The sequence below is a fragment of the Mesoplodon mirus genome (genome assembly GCF_964341445.2).
Source record: "Mesoplodon mirus genome assembly, chromosome: 4".
NCBI lineage: Eukaryota > Metazoa > Chordata > Mammalia > Artiodactyla > Ziphiidae > Mesoplodon > Mesoplodon mirus.
The window spans coordinates 156,599,184-156,618,918 of NC_138979.1; the positions used below are offsets into that span (position 1 = coordinate 156,599,184).

Here is a 19,735-nt window from a genome sequence, read left to right on the forward strand (position 1 = left end):
CTACCCGTTCCTCATCTGCCTGCGTCTGAAAGATTCCCAAGTTTTTTTTCTGGTCCTGGTATTTACTGAATGGGTATATTGTTCTCTTTTGACTACTTTTTCAGTAAGGGGAGTTTGCTTTCCCATAATATCTCCCCAGGGAACTTTGACATCCAGGGAAGCTTCTTACAGTTAAGTGCCTGATTGCACCTGTCACACGGGGCATTTACTTACGTAACAGACTGTGATTGAGCCCATGGGCTTAGCATTGTGCTAGGTGCTGGATTTATGGGGACAGAGGGCATGCTGGGGAACCATGATGGGGAGATACAAGGGGAGCTGTGGACTCAAGGAAGACGGGGCTCTGCCTTTGCAGTTAATATACAGAGCACAGGGCCTTGCAGGCTGTTTGACTTTAGATGTCAGCATGAATTGTAAGCACTGGAAGGATGGCCAGCCACCCTTTTATTTGACAAGTTAGGAAAAATAAGGTTCAGGGAATCTACTCAAGGTAAGTGATCAGGAAATTTGACCTGAAAACCCTCATGTTAAGAGCCCTTTCCATAGCGTCACCCTACATCCAAGGAGCTTCAGCCAAAGCCACACATCAGCTGAGTGGACTACAGGATAACCTTCAAGCCCCTAATGCTGCCAGCTGTTCTCTGGATGCATTGCAAGGACTTGGATGTGCCCCAAACGCTCCCTTGCCCGGCTTGTCCTGGCTTGTCTCCTGGTTGCCAATTTTCTCCCAGAGAAAACCTCTTGCCTTTTCTTGCCTGTGACCTTGCTTTTTAAATGTTTTTTTGTTTTGTTTTTTTTTGCGGTACGCAGGCCTCTCACTGTTGTGGCCTCTCCCGTTGCGGAGCACAGGCTCCGGACGCACAGGCTCAGCGACCATGGCTCACGGGCCAAGCCGCTCCACGGCATGTGGGATCTTCCCGGACCGGGGCATGAACCCGTGTCCCCTGCATCGGCAGGCGGACTCTCAACCACTGCGCCACCAGGGAAGCCCCTTAAATGTTTTTTAACCTCTGATTCTCTGCAGCTTCTTCCCACATCTGTTCCTTTTACCCATATCTGCTCCTTCCCCTCTGATAGCTCCAGTCCCTTGAGGCCCTGGAGCACAGAAATAAATCGCACATGGAGATTTATAAACTCCACTTGGAAAGGGAAGCATGTCTGTCTTGTTTCCCCTTATTGTCCCAGCAACCAGCACAAGGCTGTATCAGGCTCAGTAAACATTTGTCTAATGAATAAATAAAGGCATGCCTGTTCCTCTTCATCTTTAGGTGTTTATAAGAAAAAAAAAAGAATATGTAATTCATCATATGAAAGGACAAGAGCTTGTGAAGCTTCCTTCACCTATCCTGCCGGGAGACACTTTGTACTCACAGGTGTCCTAAGCAGAGGAGGCTGGTGGGCATTTCTCCAGCACATCTTCAAGCAGGCTAACCTGCAGCCAGAGGGAAATGGCCTATTCATCTGATGTGGAGGTTAAGAAATTGGCCACTTAAATTGAGCAGGTAACTTAACCTCTGGGGCCCCACTTGACACATGAGGATAATAACTCTCCTTATTGAATAAGGTTTAGGTGAGCATTATGGGGCTAAAACAGGTGAGCTGCTTAGCAAACATACTTCCTGACGCATCAAAAGTGCTCAAGAAATGTTAGCTATCATTCTTAACAGTGGCAGTGACCCCTTTGACCGACTTCTGTGCACCTTAGGGGCAGAGGCTCTGTTAAGCTCAGATCTGAGATGGTAAGAAAGATAATGAGGCAAAGTGTGTAGGGGTCACTTGAACCAGGTAATATCCTCTTTGCAAATCCAAGCACCCCTCACTCTCACCTGGCACAGAGGTGCCAAACGCCACAAAAACAACAGCCGTGACCGAGTCCTTGAGGCCAATGGTGCAGCCGAAGTGGGAGGCCAGGTCCCCGATGATGGCTGTGAGCATACCGATGATGAGAATGGAGACGACAAAGCAGGCCCAGCCATGGCAGTACTCTGTGGGGGGCACGCAGGCAAACAGCACCTTCCAGAAGACCGTTAGGAAGTGCATGACGTAGTCAAAGCAGGAGGGCAGCCTCTCCTCACCTGACTCATCCTCATCCTCGTCCCCTGCTGCAGGCAAGACAAACAGGCCCGGGAAAAGACAGCGGGGTCAGATCCCCATTCATGAGAAAGTTAAGTCCAACCCACATCATGAGCATCACTGGCTACACGGAGACTCCAGCTCTCTCCTGGGCAGCTGGTGCAGGCACCAGAAAACGGGCGGGAAATTGAAAACGAGTTGGGGTGCCCCAGTGGTCAATTTGAATGCAGGGCACCCAGGGAGAGTGGGTGAGAGAGGACAGGGGAGTAGGAAAGGGAAGAGAAAGAGATGAAGAGAAAGGATGTGAGAACCTGAGAGGGACAGGGCAGTGGGGGAGGGTGGAGCAGGCACGGGGTTGCCTCGGTGAAGGAAAGCGAAATCAGCTGTTTCCACTCTTCACGGGACACCTGTGGGGCTCCCCTCTAATCTTCCTGATGTGACTGCTGCAATAACCTCGTGGTTCTGGTCATTATCCATCCCCAGCAGGACAGCTTTCATTCCAGATCATGTGGGCATCCCGGGGAGACAGTGCCATCCTCCAAATATCCCATGGGATGGAGCAGGGATGGGCCTGGTTTGTCCTTGCCAGGAAATGTGGGCAGAGTTGCCCATTCAGCAGTCCAGGAGGAGGGGGTGTGCTGGCGCCCTGTCAAAGGCAACCTCTGTCATGTTTTGACATAACCGGTGGAAGCGGGAGTCAGGACACTTGGGTTCCAATTGCAGCTTTGCTATGAAGAGAAGCTGGAACCTGGGGTAAATCATCTTTGGTTTCTGAATCTCGGCTCCCTCATTTGAAAAAGGAGGGAGTTGGATTATGTGGCTGATATTCCGCTTATTGTCTCTATAGGGGCAAAGAAAGGTCATCAGAGGGGGGACTGGGAGTATCTGAAGCAGGTGATAGGAAACGAGGGGCAGCAAAGCCAGCAGCAGTGGCCCTCTCTTCCTGGCTGTACTTTGGCTCTGGTGCTGGGACCTCAGGGATGTGACCCCGTGGGTTGCTATGACAACAAAGCTTCATGAAGAGAGACAAGGCCAGGAGTGTGGGGCAGTACAGGAGGCCTCCGTGGTGCTAAGAGGCAATAATGTGTGTGGTGGCAAGACCCCTCCCATCCCCATGCCAACCTGCGTGCAGGCCTCTGGGATGCTAACTGTGCCGTGGGTCCCCACTGAGGAAACCTGTCACTAACTGCCGAGGAGAGGTCTGAAATCATCCAGGGTGGGGGTTTGTCCGTCAGTGCAAAGTGTTTACAAACCCCAGACCCCCACATCTCTAAATCGGAATAGTCCTGCATTTTACAGAAAAGGAAGACCAAATTAATAAGAGGACGGAATGATGAAAAACAGAACTTCTTAAGCTCCTGTCCAGTACCAGACTGTGTAGCTTTCTACTCTCTTTGCTGAGAAAGGTAGCAATAGTTCCCTATTTGGATGAGGAAATCAAAGCACAGAGAGGATAGCTTGTCCCAGTTCACACAGTAGAACCAGGGTTTGAAACCAGAGATAGCCATGCTCTTCTAGTTACCCCATAGTTCTCTTCCAAAGTGACTCAGTGAAAAGGCAAACGTCTAGGGCTAGAGCTGGGAAGACTGGCCACAGGGCCCTCCCAGAGACTGGTGAGTTGTTGACATGGCTGTGTTCTTGCTTCCCTGGAGCTGCCTGTGCTCATCATGAGACCCTCTTACCTGCACTGACAGTGATGGCCTCCATGAACTGGTCCCTCCAGGAATGGGTTCCCACAACCAAGGCCAGGTTTGTCTTCCTGATCAGCTTGTCCACGGTAGTCTGTCAGGAAGATTAAAACTTGGAACCATGAGGTTAGAATGCTCGAAAGAATGCTCAGAACCATTGTAGAGTCTGGCACTTCACGGGAATGAAAGATACCCTGTACTCCAGGGGGCTCCATGTGAGTTCTGAAAGTTATGCATGGAATGGCCTTAGGGGATATCTTCTGGCATCATCCTTCTATTGTCCTTTTCTTCAGTTGTGACTGCTGACATTGGATATTTAGAGCAATACAACAGAGAATAACACTAATGATGTCAGTAAACCTAGCCTGGGGTAGTGAATTTTAGTATATTTGCTTTAAAAATACAATTAAATAGTGATGATACATTTAGGAGCTTTATAGCTCATTTATTCCATAGGCTATGTTATGTTTCCTCACAATATTCCTAAGATACAAATGGCCAGCACTGTTTGCTCCGCTTTACAAATGGGAAAACTGAGACTGGGGTAAGTGAGTTGTTCAGTTTCAACTTCACGTATTCAGTGGTGACATTGGAACAAGACTCCAGGTCTTCTACCTCCCACCTCATTACTTTATTATTCAATTACATCTCACTTATGGCCTGACCTTGAACTCATAGGACTCTTCAATGATGACCTCTAGTTTGGGGTGTTCACCCAATATTGGCTTTCCCATTTCTGCTATCCTCTTGGCTTCCTCTTCCTCCACAGTCAGCTTCCTGTCTGTCACCTCTGCAACAAAGCAAAATCAGACTAGATTTAGCTCATTTGCCATTCCCTGGAAGCCTAAAGCTCAGGGTATTAGGCATGGGCAGTGGGCATACAGCAAATAGCTTTTGAGGATGAGGATTTTGTGTACTTTTTAGTGCCTTTTTCTATAAGGTGCTAAACACTTTATGATCATCAGACCATGAGAGTGTTCCTTGCAGGCCTGGGCTAAACATTCCTCTTTTAATTTTATACCTGGGTAGGCAATCTGACCCAAGGATCTTCTGAGAAATAGCATCAAGTGAAGTCCCAAGACATTTGGTGAGATATTGAAGAGCTGGGAACAAAAGCCAAATCTCTTGACCTTTAACAATTTTGAACTGTTGGGCATGACTGGTCAACTACTTCATGTAAGAGTTCTTGGGGGTCAGAAGCACATTTTCACCCAAAGGGAAGGTCCACTGGTTCCCATTAACATCTGTCTCTAACACTCTTGGGAGTGTTCTCCTCTATAAAGGAGGAAGAAGGGATATTTCCAGGAATATCTACATTTCATACTACTGACTATTATCCTCCCCATGAGAAACTTGGAAGATTTCCCCCCAAACTTCATGATTTCCAAATGAAAGGTCCCCAGGATTTCTAAGGAACCAGGCACATTTCTTTTGAAACACAAATACTTGTTCAAAAACAAAACAAAAGAAAGCTCTTCCTCTATTTCCTTTTGAGGCATTCTCTGTCACCCCTCAGCATCATAACTAATTTACCGGTGGTCCCTTCTCATGCTGAACAGTTAGAAATTTTTTGCACTTCAGCTGGTGAGTCCATTTTAAGACCACTTCACCATGAAGACGCATTTTCTAGATTAGAGTGGAATAGAGATTGTCTTTGTATTCCCCTTTGATTAGAAAATTGCTCTTGGCATCCTGTTTCTTTCAGAGCTTGTTTAAACATCTTTCCAGCCGAGTCCACATTCTTACATGCAATTAATTCTTTTATTTGGCTCTTTAATTGCTTTCATTCCACACAGTGAATCTCCTGGGGGAATTCTCTAGTCCTTGAATCATCTCAAGGACAAAATGGGTCAGAGGCCAAGAAGGTCTTCTTTTTATCTTGGGAATTTGTGACGCATGGTGAGGGGTTAGACTTGAGTTCTCGAGGTTGCAAGGAAAAGAATTCACTGGAAAGATTATAAGCCAAGCAGAGAGTCTGTTTTATATAAGAATTTCTGAGTTGTCTTGAATGAAACTGGTAAGAGGGTATGTGGAGGATTCCTGAGCTGGCTGTTTTACTCAGTGCTTCTGGCACCAAACACAGAAGGCAATCCCAAAACGTTGGGGAGCTGTCCGTGGTGCTGTCCTCCCTTTGGTGTTGGTGACCACTTTAGGAAACAATTATTTCTCAACGAACAATGTCCTCCTGTACATGTCTATGCAGACACCCCCTAGCAGCCTGACTTCATTTAATCCATTTAATCCATATGAGCCTCTTATATAATTCTGAATATAAGTCTGGCTATGAAGTCAGTGATCCTAGAAGCCAGACTGCAAGCCACTCTGAATAAAAGTCTTTGGAAAAAGATGTATATGTAGATTCTTTAAAAACATGGGTACTCTTTTCCTCTACTTGTAGCTTTTGGCACCATATCACAATGCCTATCCTAGTAGTGACAGTATTATTCCACTCCTCCCTCCCCAATTCTCCCTTGTCATATTTTACATGTGCCACAAGAACTTTATACCAATGTAATGAGCTCTCCAGTGACTTATAAATGTACCTGTCTAACCCCTTGTCTAGCTATCAATCTAGCAATATATCCATCTGGCAGGATATTGATCTAGCTACTGACCTGTATACCCCTGTGGTGACAGTCAGTTTTTCCTTCTAGCTCTCTGCAGAAATCACTTTGACAAACAACCAATCCTCTATCTTTCGATCTCCCACAGCCCCACAGTACCCCACAGAGGTACACTCTCGCTCTCTCTATGTATATATGTATCTGTTAATTGATTGATTCACATGTCCTTAAATCAACTCTGATTTAGTATCTGGATTTGGTATTAATTCCTGCCTTTTTCTACTTCTGTAATTATCATTCTTTTACATTCAAATAGTTAATTTCTTGAGAGAGTCATAAGTCTCAAACCTAAAAGGCCATAATTATTCTGATCACTTGTTTATGTAACTCCTCCGAATTTCAAGTGTAGAGAATAAATGACAGGTGATCTTGATACTCAGACTGACTGACTAAACAAACTCTCAGGTCTAGGAGAAGGAGGAGGAAAGGGAAAAAGAGAGAATGAGACTATTAATAGGATGGAAGATTAAACAGATATTGGAAGAGAAAAGAGCTTGCCAGGTAAGACTGGAATAGATTGCCATGAATGTTCTACAGACATCCTCAGAAAGAAATGGGGCGATGCAGCCAGTGCTCTAACTCCCAGGTCCCTGAGCTTGGTGATGTAGTTCAGATTGAACATATTTTCTCTCCATCTTTCATCACCAGGCATTGTGAATCATGTTTGCTTGGCCACCTGGGAAAATCCAAACAAGGAGTTGAGATTTCCAGTGAATTTAAAGTCTAACCAAGGGCTCCTAAATTGCAGGTTTACAGATTGAAAGATCTAGGAAATGACACCTTCTTTTCCTGTTTTAGCTTCCACTGGTATCTGTGCCAATGTGTTAAAAGTATAATGAAGCTTAAATTAAATCACAACCTTTGGTATGTGCACATGTGTGTGGCTGGTGGGGGCGTAGAGGCAAGCGTTGGAACAAAAAAGCCCAAATGCCTCCTCAGGCGAGAAGATAAGTGAAGTGGAGAACACCAAATGCTCTGACATTGAAACCCTGGGAGAAGAGTGGAATATATGAGGTCGGAGATAGTCATTATCCTATTGATATAAGAGGAAGCAAGAGGCCGGGGAAGCTGGAGTAATATTTTTCCATAAAGGGAAAATGTAGGGGTTTACCTACATATATCTTTTATTTTGGTTTGATACTCCAAGGAGGTAAATGTCCTTACTATGTACACTGCCCCTTCCTCAAACTCAGCGCACAGCCTATGGTGACTGAGTACCAATGAATTCTGTAAGATGGTTTGCCTCTCAAATGACCTTAAAATTTTTATACATTCAAAGAACTGATGAAGTATAAAATGTTATTTTAACATATGTTGAGATATCTTGTATAGCTCACTCTGCCTGCACCAAGAGTTACAGTATTGCCGATATGCTGGAAATGCTTTCCTAACTGCTCACAAAGTTGGACATTGTCTATGATTTGATTCCACTGATGCAAGCATACTTTCAAAGTAGATGTGTTTCCTACAACAGGCTCTAGACTCTGCGTGAGAATATCTCCAACATAAATTCCCCCGAATTTCTATATACAATCAGATCATTGCCCACCCCACCCCCCCGCCATAATATTATAATTCTTCTTGTTGTTCATGGCACATGTGACTTCAAGGATCAATGACAAATGAACCAAAGTTCTAGAAATTCTAGGTCTCTGCTGTGATGAAATGGAAGATCTTCAGGATCAATAAAATACCAGATTCCTTAAAAATTGCTTTTCATGTTCTCACAGCAGCTCCTGATTATTTCTCCCTGGACCCCTCAAGATCAAAGTATTTTCTTTCTCATCCCATCATGATCCTATTAGGAGAGTCAGCTCTGACTCTCATCCTCTCTTGCCCCACAACATGAGATGACAGAGGAATTAAGACTCAGGAGAAGTCTATGACCCACCATTTCTTTGGTAAGTTTCAATTCTCTTCCTGGTCTCAGAGAGGACCAGCTATGCCTTTACCCACATCCTCTAAAATGGTGCTCAAGGAATTGTCTACCTCCTCACAATTAATTCAGGTAGGGAAATATCTCCAAGTCCTTAGGAGAGCTTGTTAGGTAAAGTTGGGCCCACAGTTCCTAGTAAATAAATCAAAGGACATTGGTCTTAAACTAAATAATGGCACTGGCAAGAAGCAGAAAAAGGGGGGAAGACTCCCCTTACCTGGAGACAACAGGAGCGCTGTTTGCAAATGGGTACCAGACAGGGGAAGAAAGAAAAGGAAAGAGCATTAAGGTCCCATCTTAAAAGTGTCCCCAGGCTTTGTGGTTGCAGTAGCACAAGGAAAGCACTGAGCTTAGTAGATGAGAACTCTGCAGCCACATGCAAAAGGCAGCAATTGGAGCATGCGCAGCAGCAGCAACCGCAGCAAGGGGTGTGAACTACTGGAGAGACTGCTGAGCACCAGAGGCCTGCAGCTGCAAATTTTCCCCACACCTTCCCTGCAACTCTGAGGGCCAGGGATAGAGGAATGAGGATGGGGAAACCAAGTGGGTGGAGAAGAGACAGAGTTGGTCATTTGTGGTCTTCTAAGGGATCAGGTTATCACATCCATTCTGTAAAGGAGTGAGAATCCAGTTATCTTGAAAACTGTATAGGTTGCAACCCTGACCCAGCTTTGAGTACCCCTAAAAGAATGAACTTGTGAAAAGGTAAGTCTTGCAAAATGTTTTCCTTGAATAGTGTGTTATTTTAGAGAGATAGCCTGGAGGTTGGAGGCCATGGACTCCTCCCATTTTGTATCACCTGTGCCTACAAAGTCACTGCAAAGTCAATTGCAAAGTCATTGTAATTAGTAGATGCTCACTAGAGATTTACTGTTGGTCACCTATTTTGGCAATTGTATTTTTCATAGATCCTGTGGAGCTGCATCTCTGGATGGTGTTTTGTTTCAGAAAGGACAGGCTAAGTCAGAGTCCAGATATTCTGGACCAGGGAGACTGTCATACTGAAAGCTACTGGTAGATGGAGATGACAAATACAAGGTCCCTGCATGGCCTGGGAACCATGGTTTGGTTAAAGATGTACCCAGCACAGGTCATCCCTAGCCCCTGCGTTTTCACTTGTGCCAAACTCTCTTAGATTTCAAGATCCAAAAATTAAAAAATTCTTGTAACATACCACATTTTCACCTTGATGGTGTCTTAGTATGGCACCTCACTCCCTGGCTCTTGTTAAATAAAAGCCTGGGAACGTCCTGTTACATACTCCTGGTGCAGCTGGCGACTGAGGGAGGTTGCTGAGGAAGGAGTAGGGCAGGGGGTGGGGGAAAGTGTCTGTAGATGGTTTTTTCTAAAAATCTCTAAGAATGCCACTCAGGTGTGTAATCCCATATTCACAGCCACTGAAAACACATATGGATCCAGAATCTCTATGGTACATAAGCAGGGAGAACAGCAGTTGACTTTTTCTGGTTTCTCCCATATGGAATTCCAAGGGGTAATGGATCAATGGATCTCCTTACTACACTGAGATGATAGATAGATAGATAGATAGACAGACAGACAGACAGATAGATAGATAGATAGATGATAGATAGATAGATAGATAGATAGATAGATAGATGATAGATAGATAGCAAGAGAGCTTGTTCATTCTGCTCCTTCTATGGATCTGGACAGAAGAACCCCTCCTGCCCCCCAGGTTCCAGTGGAAACTAGAGATCCAAACACATTAGTGTATCCAGGGAGGCCAGACAAGGGGCAGCTCTTCCAGAAAGATCCCTGCTGCCCTGGTTTTTACTCAGACATCCCTCCCAACACCAGGATCATCTTTAGCACTATGAGAGGGCTTTAAGTCAGCTGACCTGCACCATTTGCTGGTCATGTCTACACGAATCTGAGACTTTCCACTTAGTAGTTACGGATGGGTCAGTGAGATCCAGGTAGACCAACTCTGAGTGACCTGATATCTCCAGGGTGTTTTTCCTGCTGTTGCTGATGAGAGAAGCTGGAGCTGAACTTTTCCCTGCATTGATCCCCAGGGTCAGGTGAGAGTCATTTATCCCTGCTCAGACATCCCAGGGACAAGCAGAAAACAGCATAGCTCTGAGTATTTGGAAGCATTTGGGCCGCTCGTTAGGGTGAGCCCATGGATGTGGTAAGAGGGGGAGCAAACAGGCCTCATTCCTGGTGGAGAGAGCTTTCCTTTCCCACCTGAGGCTTCCAATGTCCAGACCCAGGCCTGACAGCCTTGACCATGCTGCTCAGAGCTGCTCTCAGCTGTCCACTGCTAGACCCCAGGGCTTCCTCTATTGCAAGGCAACTGTGTTTCCTATTCATCCTCCCTTATTCCCTCCCCCAACTTGTCCAGAGCATTTAATCTCACCTCTGAAGTCTGTTTTGTTTGCCAAGAATAGAATTTCCTATTTCAAATATAGTCCTTTACTTTTTTTTTGTAATGCAATTGTCATTTTGACCATGCACACACTATACCATGCTGTTCTGAATGCCTAAGACTCTCCCATGTAGCAGTGATAATGAAAAGCAATTTCTGCTGTGTTGTTTCTCACTCTGAGAACAGCAGGACATTCTGGAAATCAGGATGGGGTTTCATTTGACTCTGAATCTAGACAATCAAGTTTTATGACCTTTCAACTTGTGCTCTAATGCCAAAATATGAGAAGATCTGAAGAAACTGAAAATGAACCCTGTAGACAATAGAAACTGACAGAAGACTGACACCTTTCCTATTGGTACCTTCCATCTTGGCATCTTGGTCACTGGGAAGATCTGGAGGCATATCACACCGATAGCTCAATAAAATCCTTATCTTCTCACCTACTCCCTCCCCCAGGACTGGGCTCCACCAGGACTCTGCTGACATCTCCTTGGACAGAAAATCCTATGCAGTAAAAAGGGGTCCTCAAATGAGGAGTAGCCATAGGCATTCATGTTTGGTCAAGTCTCTTGAAGACTGCAAGGTTTATCTTAGGTCACTCTCTGTCCAGCTGTTGAATGGGGTTTATTGGGGAGGCAGAAAAGAAGAGTCTCTTTACTGGTAGAATAAAGTCATGGATGGACTTCCAACCCATTCTTCTTGTCTGGAGAAGACTGCCTTCTTTTCAGCTACCCTGTGCGATCCTTTGTCCTGCTTTCATTTGCACGTAAGTAGCTGGGACTGTGGAAATTGATGACGCTAGTTTACAATGGCCTTAGGTGTCTGCTACGTCCATCCAATCATGAAGATGTGCATTAAATGCACAAGGGAGATGAGAATGAAGTAGGGCAGGTGTTGAGACAATTTCTGAAAATATTCTGGGTGGCGGGAACACAATCTGGGAAGCAAGGGAACTGGAGATTTTCTCTTTTCTTCCAGCACTCTTTGGCAATCAGACTCATGGCAACATCTTATTAGGTGGCCAACAAGAGGACGAATAATGGAAGGCAGAGAGGGCTTCTGCCTCTCCAACACCAGGTGTAAAACCAGTGTGGGCACAGAACCGGTCAGGTCTGCAGAGAGAGTCCCCAGAAGACAAGGAGAACTGAGCAATCATTTGTGTCTGAGAAGAAGACCTGGGCATGAGCCTTTGGGAGCATAGTTGCCGAATCTCTTAGATTTGTCCTTGAGTGAAAGGCTTCATGCTGCTCTTTGTCACGCGACTATGAAGTAGCTGCAGAATCATCACTTTTTTGACAAACAAGTAGGTCTCACCGTTCTATCCTTCATGAGGCTCCAGCAGCACATCTCTCCTGAAGGGGAGTGTGAATGACCTCCCCTTGGTATTTCCCAAGAGGACTCTTACCCACATACATTCCTCCAACACTTTCAAAGTCGTAGCTTCTAATCATTTTCTTCAAGGGAAGAAATCTTTCCTTACTACTACCTTGGTTGCAATGTAATCAGTCCCTTAGGCAGGTATCCCAAGATGCAGGGCCTGAGGAAAGGAGGAGAGGAGGCCATGTCTCTGGTGTGGGATGAGGGTCATCTCAAGACCTGGGTGATACGCTCATTTGCAGATGTCAAGCCAAGGCAGACTTCTGTGAACCATCCAACACCTGTTTCTCAGAGATCAACAACAAGCAAGCCCTTCTATTGGAGTCCCTTCCATTGGAAAACCTGTAAGACCATGCTCTGGGCCTGCCCAATGTCAATCCTTTTCCAGGACCCTCCAGCTAAGGAGATTTCCATACCTGGAGTTAACCACTTTCCTTTTGCAGACTCAATTTTCTGCTTTTGGGACTGCATTATCCTCAAGTAGTCTGAATAAAGTACCCTACCTTGGGCTAGAACAGAGGTAGAGTGGGATGGGGTGGGATGTCAAGGGAAGGATGAACAGCTCAGGATTCCAGATTGCACGACCAGCTCAGAAGGCAGCTTTCTCTCAGAGAGCTCTCAGAAGCGTGGCCTCTGACAATTGGTATACCTTTCCATCTTTTGCTCTACCCAACTGTGAAATAGCCAGATAAAACACTTACCTCCATGAAGGACAAAGGGGCCCATGGGCCACTCTGCAAGTGAATAACCTGCCAAGCACTCAACGGAGGTTGGGAGATGCAGCAGAAGACCCAAAGCATCATGACAAGACGGGCTCCAGTCCCCATCCCAGACCCTCCCCCATTCAATCCAGGCTAGAGAGTGAGGGGTGGAAGGGGAACAGGGCAGGGAAAGGGCAGAGGCATGCATCGCATTACATTCCTTTCTTTATCTTCTCCTCCCCACCCACCAAGGAGTTCGCACATTTACAGGTGACTCTGTGTGTATGGTGGGGGGCTGTGAGGATGGGGAGTGCAGGGGACATTGGTAATCGGATAATTGGAGCACAAGGCAGAAGTAACTCATCAGGGTCATGAGGGGCTGAGGCTGCAGTGTGTCCAAAAGGTGAAAAAGGAGGACGTGGAAATAAGCTATGGCTAAGAAGGCAGAGGTGATACCAAAACAGGTAAGAGTGAGAATACAGGAGGGAAAAGAATAAAAAAAAGTCCATTGGTCAAAAGGAAGGAGGAAAAGGAAAGAAAAGGGGGGAGGAAAAAACATAGCTTCTTTTTGTTGTTGCTGCTTTTCAACTTTAAATTTTTCTTTCTTTTTGTCGTTTTATTTTGTTTTGTTTTGTTTTTAAGAATCTCACACCTGATAGTCCACGTTCCATCCATTTCGGTTCACCAAGGACAATGAAGAAATTCTCTTGCCTTTCGTATTCCTCCTCATCTACTATTTTAACCCTTATGGTTTTCCTGTAGGGACAACAAGAAAGAGAGTGTCGACTGGGTCGGTAGATTGGTTGGTCACCCGGAGCCCAGCCTTTAAAATCATTCCCCATCACTCCTGGCACATGCAGCTCAGTGCTGCCATGGTGGCTTTTGATAGGACTTGGTGGATTGTATTGCTCTTGTGTCAAAAATGGTCTTAGCTTTTCTTATCTCCTTGGTCATAGTTGTCCTTACAGGTGAGAGGGAAAGGGAGCCAGGAAGCAAGGAAAAGTTGGCAAAGGAAGGGATCCAGGAGGACAGGAGGGAGATGGGAAGGGAAAAGGGGGCTGATGGTGGGGAGGAGTCCTTTTCGATCCGGCTGATGGTTAGTAGGAAGTGAGTTGGGCAGCACATTCCATTGGGTGTCACATGGTAATTGGCATTTCTTTGGGCAGTAGGTGAACTGCTGGCCCATCGGGGGTGACCCAGGGCTCTTCTACAACAGGAAATATGTCAACAGTATCTATCTAGGGGTTTGTTTCCCTTCCTTGTGTCTATTCTCACTTCTTATGTGGGCCTCAGAAAGAAAATCTTAAAAGGAAAGTATTTACGAGGTAGGGAAACCAGAGAGAGAGAGAGAGAGAAGGGAAGGAAAGAAGGCAGAATCCTATTATCTTTCTCATTCTTTATCTCACAGGGCTTCGGTGGTGGGAAGTAAAATAAATATGTATTAATCACAATAGAATGTAGTATTCCTTTAATATTTACAGATGATGCACTCCTGAAAAATGTGGTAAAAATGATGTAAATCATCAATTCTAAATCATCTTTGGACTTCTATCATATAGCAGTGATGTGTACCAAAGCTGGCTTAAATGCTGATTACCAAGGGTCTGGTGGACATGATAATGGAGCTTTCTGTTCATCTCTGGGTATCTCAACAAAGCACAGTGTCTTTTAATAAAACCAAATCATACAGGGAAGCAAAGTTTTCTTGAAAATCACTTCCTTCCAGAGACTGGCCTGAGGCTGGCTCAGGTCCATTGTCTTTGGCGAAGTTGCCATGTGGGCCTGGGTCTCCCTGTGTGGCTTCTCCTGTTCCTTCATGGAACCACAGTGGTGTCAACGGGTCCTAATAGTGAGCCCTAATTGTTATTTTCTGCTTTTTCTTTTGTTTTTTTCTTGTTTTATTTTTGTGGGTTTTTTCTTTTCTTTTCCTCTTTCTCTCTCTTTTTTTCTTTCTTCTTTTTTGGCCTGGGACCTAAATGCTCTCTGAAGGGCACAAAGGTGCTAACAAACAATAGCCTAAAAAGTCTCATCAGAGCCTCTGATGTTCCTGTTGCATTCTGAAGACAGGCTCAGCTTTGTTATCTATTAAGTGGTAGGCTGATCTAAGGTGCCTTGTTTGGGCACAGCACTTGCCGTGCATTTGTGGTGTGTGTGTGTGTGTGTGTGTGTGTGTGTGTGACCTTTTGGGCATGTTTTGGACACCTTTCCACACCTTGCTCATTGGACAAAAGACAAAGCTCACTGATTGTCAAGAAGCATTTTCTGGGAATCTCTCTTGCCCTAGATATGGTACTCTAGGGCTGTCTAAGGGATGTGAGCCTGGCCTGTCTTTCCACTGCAGGGATTCCGCTGTGGGATGGGAAGGGGGTGCTTGCTCTGTGACCATGGGCGTGGTCTGGAGGAGCACAATTGACATCTCCCTCTTCCACAGTATGATCCATCCAGAAGAGGATTTTCTGACTGTCTATTGGAGGCTGGGGTGTATGGGGCCATTCAAATCAAAGGCAAAATCTGCGTCCACTCTGAAAAGTCCTGTGACTTCTTGGGGAAGCCTCGCCTCAGGTCGGAATCCTCTCTCCCACTCTTCTAACTGCCTTCACACCTAGATGCCCTGCATAGGGAAGACAGAAGACAGCAGGTAGGTCTTTGACCTAGACCTAGAACTCAAACCTGTACTTTCAGCTCAATCAAGGTCAGGGAGAGAAAACACACTTGCTAGCAAGGATATGGCAGATAAGATGGCTCCTAAAGCCTGTCTTGGGGAATGGGATGAACCACAAACAGAACCCAAATACAAATACATTGATTGTCAACATCCAGAGATTATCAGCTTAGCCCTGAGAAGAGCTGCGCCACGGATCTCTATGCTGAGAGCTGGGCCAGTTTCCCAGTGCTGACCTTCTGTCTGGGATTGCACTATCTCTTTCTTCCTTGTATCCTAAACCACTCAGGAGAAGCAGAGAGCCTCATATATGATACTCTCAGGGCTGTGGCTGGTGTTTTTTTTCTCTCTCGCTTTCTCTCTCTTGTGGTTTTTTCCCCATATCCATTTCCCCATTCTTGAGCATCCCTCTTACAATACCATGTGACAGGCTGTCAGGTGTTAGGACAGAGCTGGGTGCAGAGAGAATAGAGGGAGAGGGGAAAAGAGAGAAACAGAAAAGAAACAAGGGACAGTGAACCAGAGAGGCAGAAGAAAGGGGAAGAGAAGGAGACAAATGGATTGGAGAAAGGAGGAAACAGAAGAGGAGAGGAGAGTGCTAACGTTAGTGTGCAGGACAGGGTACTACACCTTTCTGAAAACTCATATCCACCATGCGGGGGCCCATCATCTCAATGAAGTAATTCTTGTTTTTCTCATATGCCTCATGATCAATTACCTTGACGTGAATTATCTTGCTGTGGATGGAAAAATAAGTATCATAAACAAGGAGCAGAGTTGGGGGGCCAGCCAGCCAGGATAAGAAACGGAAAGAGAAAGAAACAGTGAAAAGATCCAGAAAAGTCAAAGTTTGCCCGACACCGTAGGGACACGGAGGAGAGTGGCCACCCCGGGCCCCCTTCCAGCCCCACTGGGCTCCTCCTGGGCTTCGTGTGGCTTCATGACATGATCAGACTGGAGCTCAGGCTTTGAAGTCAAAGGATCTAGGTTCTAATCCTGGACATGCTAGGTGACCTTGGACGAATTATTTCCCTGAGACACAAACGGGTTGAATAACGCATAAATTATACCACCTCAGGGCAGTCGTGAGAGCTATGAAGTAATATACATATAAAGGCTCAGGCATTCAGGTTCTCCTAAAGTATTTGCTTCCTTACTCTCTCTTGCTTCTGGGGCAAGGGGGAATTTAAAACAATTTTTTTTCTTTTGAAATTAGCTGATATCAACTTGAAAGTTTTATTTTATAGAAAGGGCAGTGTGTGGGGGGCTGCAGTTGGAGCCTGTCCCTTTCTCTGTGGTCGTGGCTATCACAGGGAAGCCAGGAGGGCCATTTGGCTCAAGTCACACCTTCTGGTAATTCACAGCAGGCATCGAACACTACCGACCTGATCTCCAAATGAGCTTCTGCATTCAGAGGAATACACTGGCTGGATCACAGGAACTCTAGGGTTCTCTGAATATGATTAGTTCATAAATCCTACAATGATCTTGTGACTAGCACAATTATGTTGTTTTTTTATGTTAAAAGTAGTTGTTTTGTCAACTTAAACATTGAAAATTATAAACCAAGCCAGGAACCCTGTTTTGCATTTCTTTACTTTAGAAAAATGTATTACTAGGAGCTTTAATAACAGAGGTGGACCTGAGCTTCTCCCAGCCTTTGCTTGATGAGGGGGATATTTCCGGATCAGACCCCGGACAAGATGTTTAAGGTCTCTCCCAGAGGGTGTGAGACATTGCCGGACGGGGGTGGGCACGGAGCTGAGTCTCCCCTCAGCGGTGGGAAAGAAGGGGCCACGCAGAAGCCCTGCTCAGCTGCCCACGGGCACGCACCCTTTCGCACATGGGTGCACCGAGCGAGGCCTGCCCTTTGTTGAGGATACTGAGGCCTTCCGCTCCAGCCTTTATTCTTTTGTATAAAGTAGGAATATTGCTACATTCTGACTTGGAACAAACTCTCAGCTCTCCCGTGTTTCCCAAGTCACCGTTAGAGCTTTGCATGTCTACAGAGCTTCTGCCAGCCACACTGTAGATCCTGTAGAACCAGCTGTGGGTCCGTCGCTCCTGAAGTGAATGTAAGAGCAGTTACTAACCCACCCAGCTCCCGCCACCCCAGTGCTTCAAAAACAGACTCCAAACCCTCCTCACTTGCTACACCCACCCCCAGTCACAGGAAAACCTGGCTGGCCACCAGAGATCGTGTGAGCGTCCCGCCTCTGAAAGGCCACAATACTTTGGCCTTCCCTCCTCCAGGGCCGTGGCATTGGGATGGGAGACTGCGACTGGGGATCAAACCCAGCCCCCTCCTCTCACGAGCTGGGCCTCGGGCAGCTTGCTATAAAGCTCGCCAAGTCTCATTTGTAAAGTGGAATACTAATACCTCTTCATAGCGTTCTTAATTGAGAAAATGCACGCAAAGCACTTGGCAAGGTGTATGTTCCCTTGTAAATATTTAATAAATAGCAACTATCATTACTAAGAGTAATATGACCCCAGTCTGGTGGTTTGAGAGTAACATGTAAAGAAATCTTTTCATCTCCAGTCACTGAGTCAGAGAATAAAAGGAAATCAAGCAATAGAACTGGTGACCCAAGAGGTGGTACAGGCTGGAAATAGATGTCAGGTCAAGAAAGAATTGGATAAAACAGGATGAGAGATCCCAGATGGGTTCTTAGAGGGGCTTGGCATGTTAAAGGTGGTAGCATGGAGACAGACTCTTATATTCTCCCCAAATCTGGTTTTGTGCCCCTGTCAGTGACAAGCTCTGGGTTGGACACATCCCACGTCAGACACAGTACGGCTTGTGCTTGTTTGATTTTTAGTGAACAGATAAACAGAAGGAGAGAAGCCACTGACAACTTAGTTGAAGACAGGGAAATGAGGCCAGGCATTAAGCAGTGGCAAGGGAAACTTAGGTGAGCTAGGTGGAGCCCCCAGCTGGAGGGTACCATGTGCGGAGGAGGCACGGTGTAAGACTCCCTCCCTAAGACGGCTCGTGCGGAAGACACCACATCTGTTTGGGCTTAAGGTGTTACCTTGCCTGGAGAAAACCGAGAAAGTTTGCAGTTCTGCTCAAGCCACACGAGGCCACAAGAACATTTAAATTTATTAAGAGCCACCAGCCAGGTCTCGTGTTCTCTTTCCAAACTTGTTCTCTCCCATTTCAGTCGATGGCACCATCATCTATCCAAACCCAGAATCACCCAAAACTTCCTCTCCCTCATCCCTCCCCATCACCAGCCCGACGCCCATCTCTGACCCTAAAACTTTTAATTCGCCTATTCTGCTCTCAAGACCTAGATCAAAGCACTATTACCTCTCCCTTGGACTTTACAACAGCCTCCTAAGAGGTTTTCCTGCTCCTGACTTTGCCCTCTTCCTTAAATCCCTTCCCTAAATGACAACCAGGGTTATCTATTGAAAATAAAATCCAGGTCCTATCATGCCTCATTAAGTGGAATAAATACAAGGTTTTACCACTGCCTATAGGATCTTGTATAACCCAACTTAATTCATCACGTTGTCCTCTTGCTCATGGGTCCCAGACAGACTGGTCTTTCTGTTCCTCAAATCAAGTCCTTTCCCACTTAGGGCATCATCTTTGCTGTTCCCTGTGCCTGGGTCCATGCTTATCCTCATCCTTTTGGTTGTCTCATAAACATTCCTTCCTCGGTGTGGCCTTCCATGGCCACGTTATCTCTTTGGGTCTTCCTCCCCACCATGCCCACCTCTCCAACCTGGGTCACCTTCTGTCATGTTCCATCATGTTATTTCCTCGGTTCATTCCCTTCAGTGCACTGATCACAGCCCAAAGTCAGCTGGGTAGGTTATTAACTTACTTGTTTACAGCCTATCTGTCCACATTAGAGTGTAAGCTCCCTGAGGACAGGGAGCGTGTCTTTCTTACTTGCCACCATAGTCCTAGTGCCTGGTGTAGAGGAGGCCCTCAATCATGTCTTCCCAAGTGACTTGCTAGTGGCGAATTTCTAACACATTAGAAATTCACAAAATTTCTAATTTCATGAAATTAATCAGAAATTCATGAAATTAATCATGAAGCTGAAGCTTCATGAAATAACACTACTCTGCCTTTTCACAGTAAAAATGTAACTCAGGGCCTCCCTGGTGGCGCAGTGGTTGGGAGTCCGCCTGCCGATGCAGGGGATACGGGTTCGTGCCCCGGTCTGGGAGGATCCCATATGCCGCGGAGCGGCTGGGCCCGTGAGCCATGGCCGCTGAGCCTGTGCGTCCGGAGCCTGTGCTCCGCAACGGGAGAGGCCAC

The 19,735-nt window shown here is 46.0% G+C and overlaps 1 protein-coding gene across 6 annotated transcripts in view; it reads right to left on the reverse strand.

Moving 5' to 3' along the window:
• The window catches only part of SLC8A3 (solute carrier family 8 member A3), a gene marked incomplete at its 5' end in the record, with an annotated part of 126,335 nt that overhangs the window by 632 nt on the left and 105,968 nt on the right, over nt 1-19,735 (reverse strand). Inside the window, 5 exons of one of the 6 annotated variants that reach the window (XM_082619697.1) lie at nt 1,827-2,102; nt 3,756-3,855; nt 4,427-4,542; nt 8,539-8,556; nt 13,444-13,547. In XM_082619697.1, coding sequence (XP_082475823.1) covers nt 1,827-2,102; nt 3,756-3,855; nt 4,427-4,542; nt 8,539-8,556; nt 13,444-13,547 — 614 coding nt within the window. Of the gene's footprint in view, nt 1-1,826; nt 2,103-3,755; nt 3,856-4,426; nt 4,552-8,538; nt 8,557-13,443; nt 13,548-16,083; nt 16,191-19,735 lie in introns of all 6 variants that reach the window. The other 5 variants (XM_082619696.1, XM_082619699.1, XM_082619698.1 and 2 more) reach the window with 5 other exon arrangements.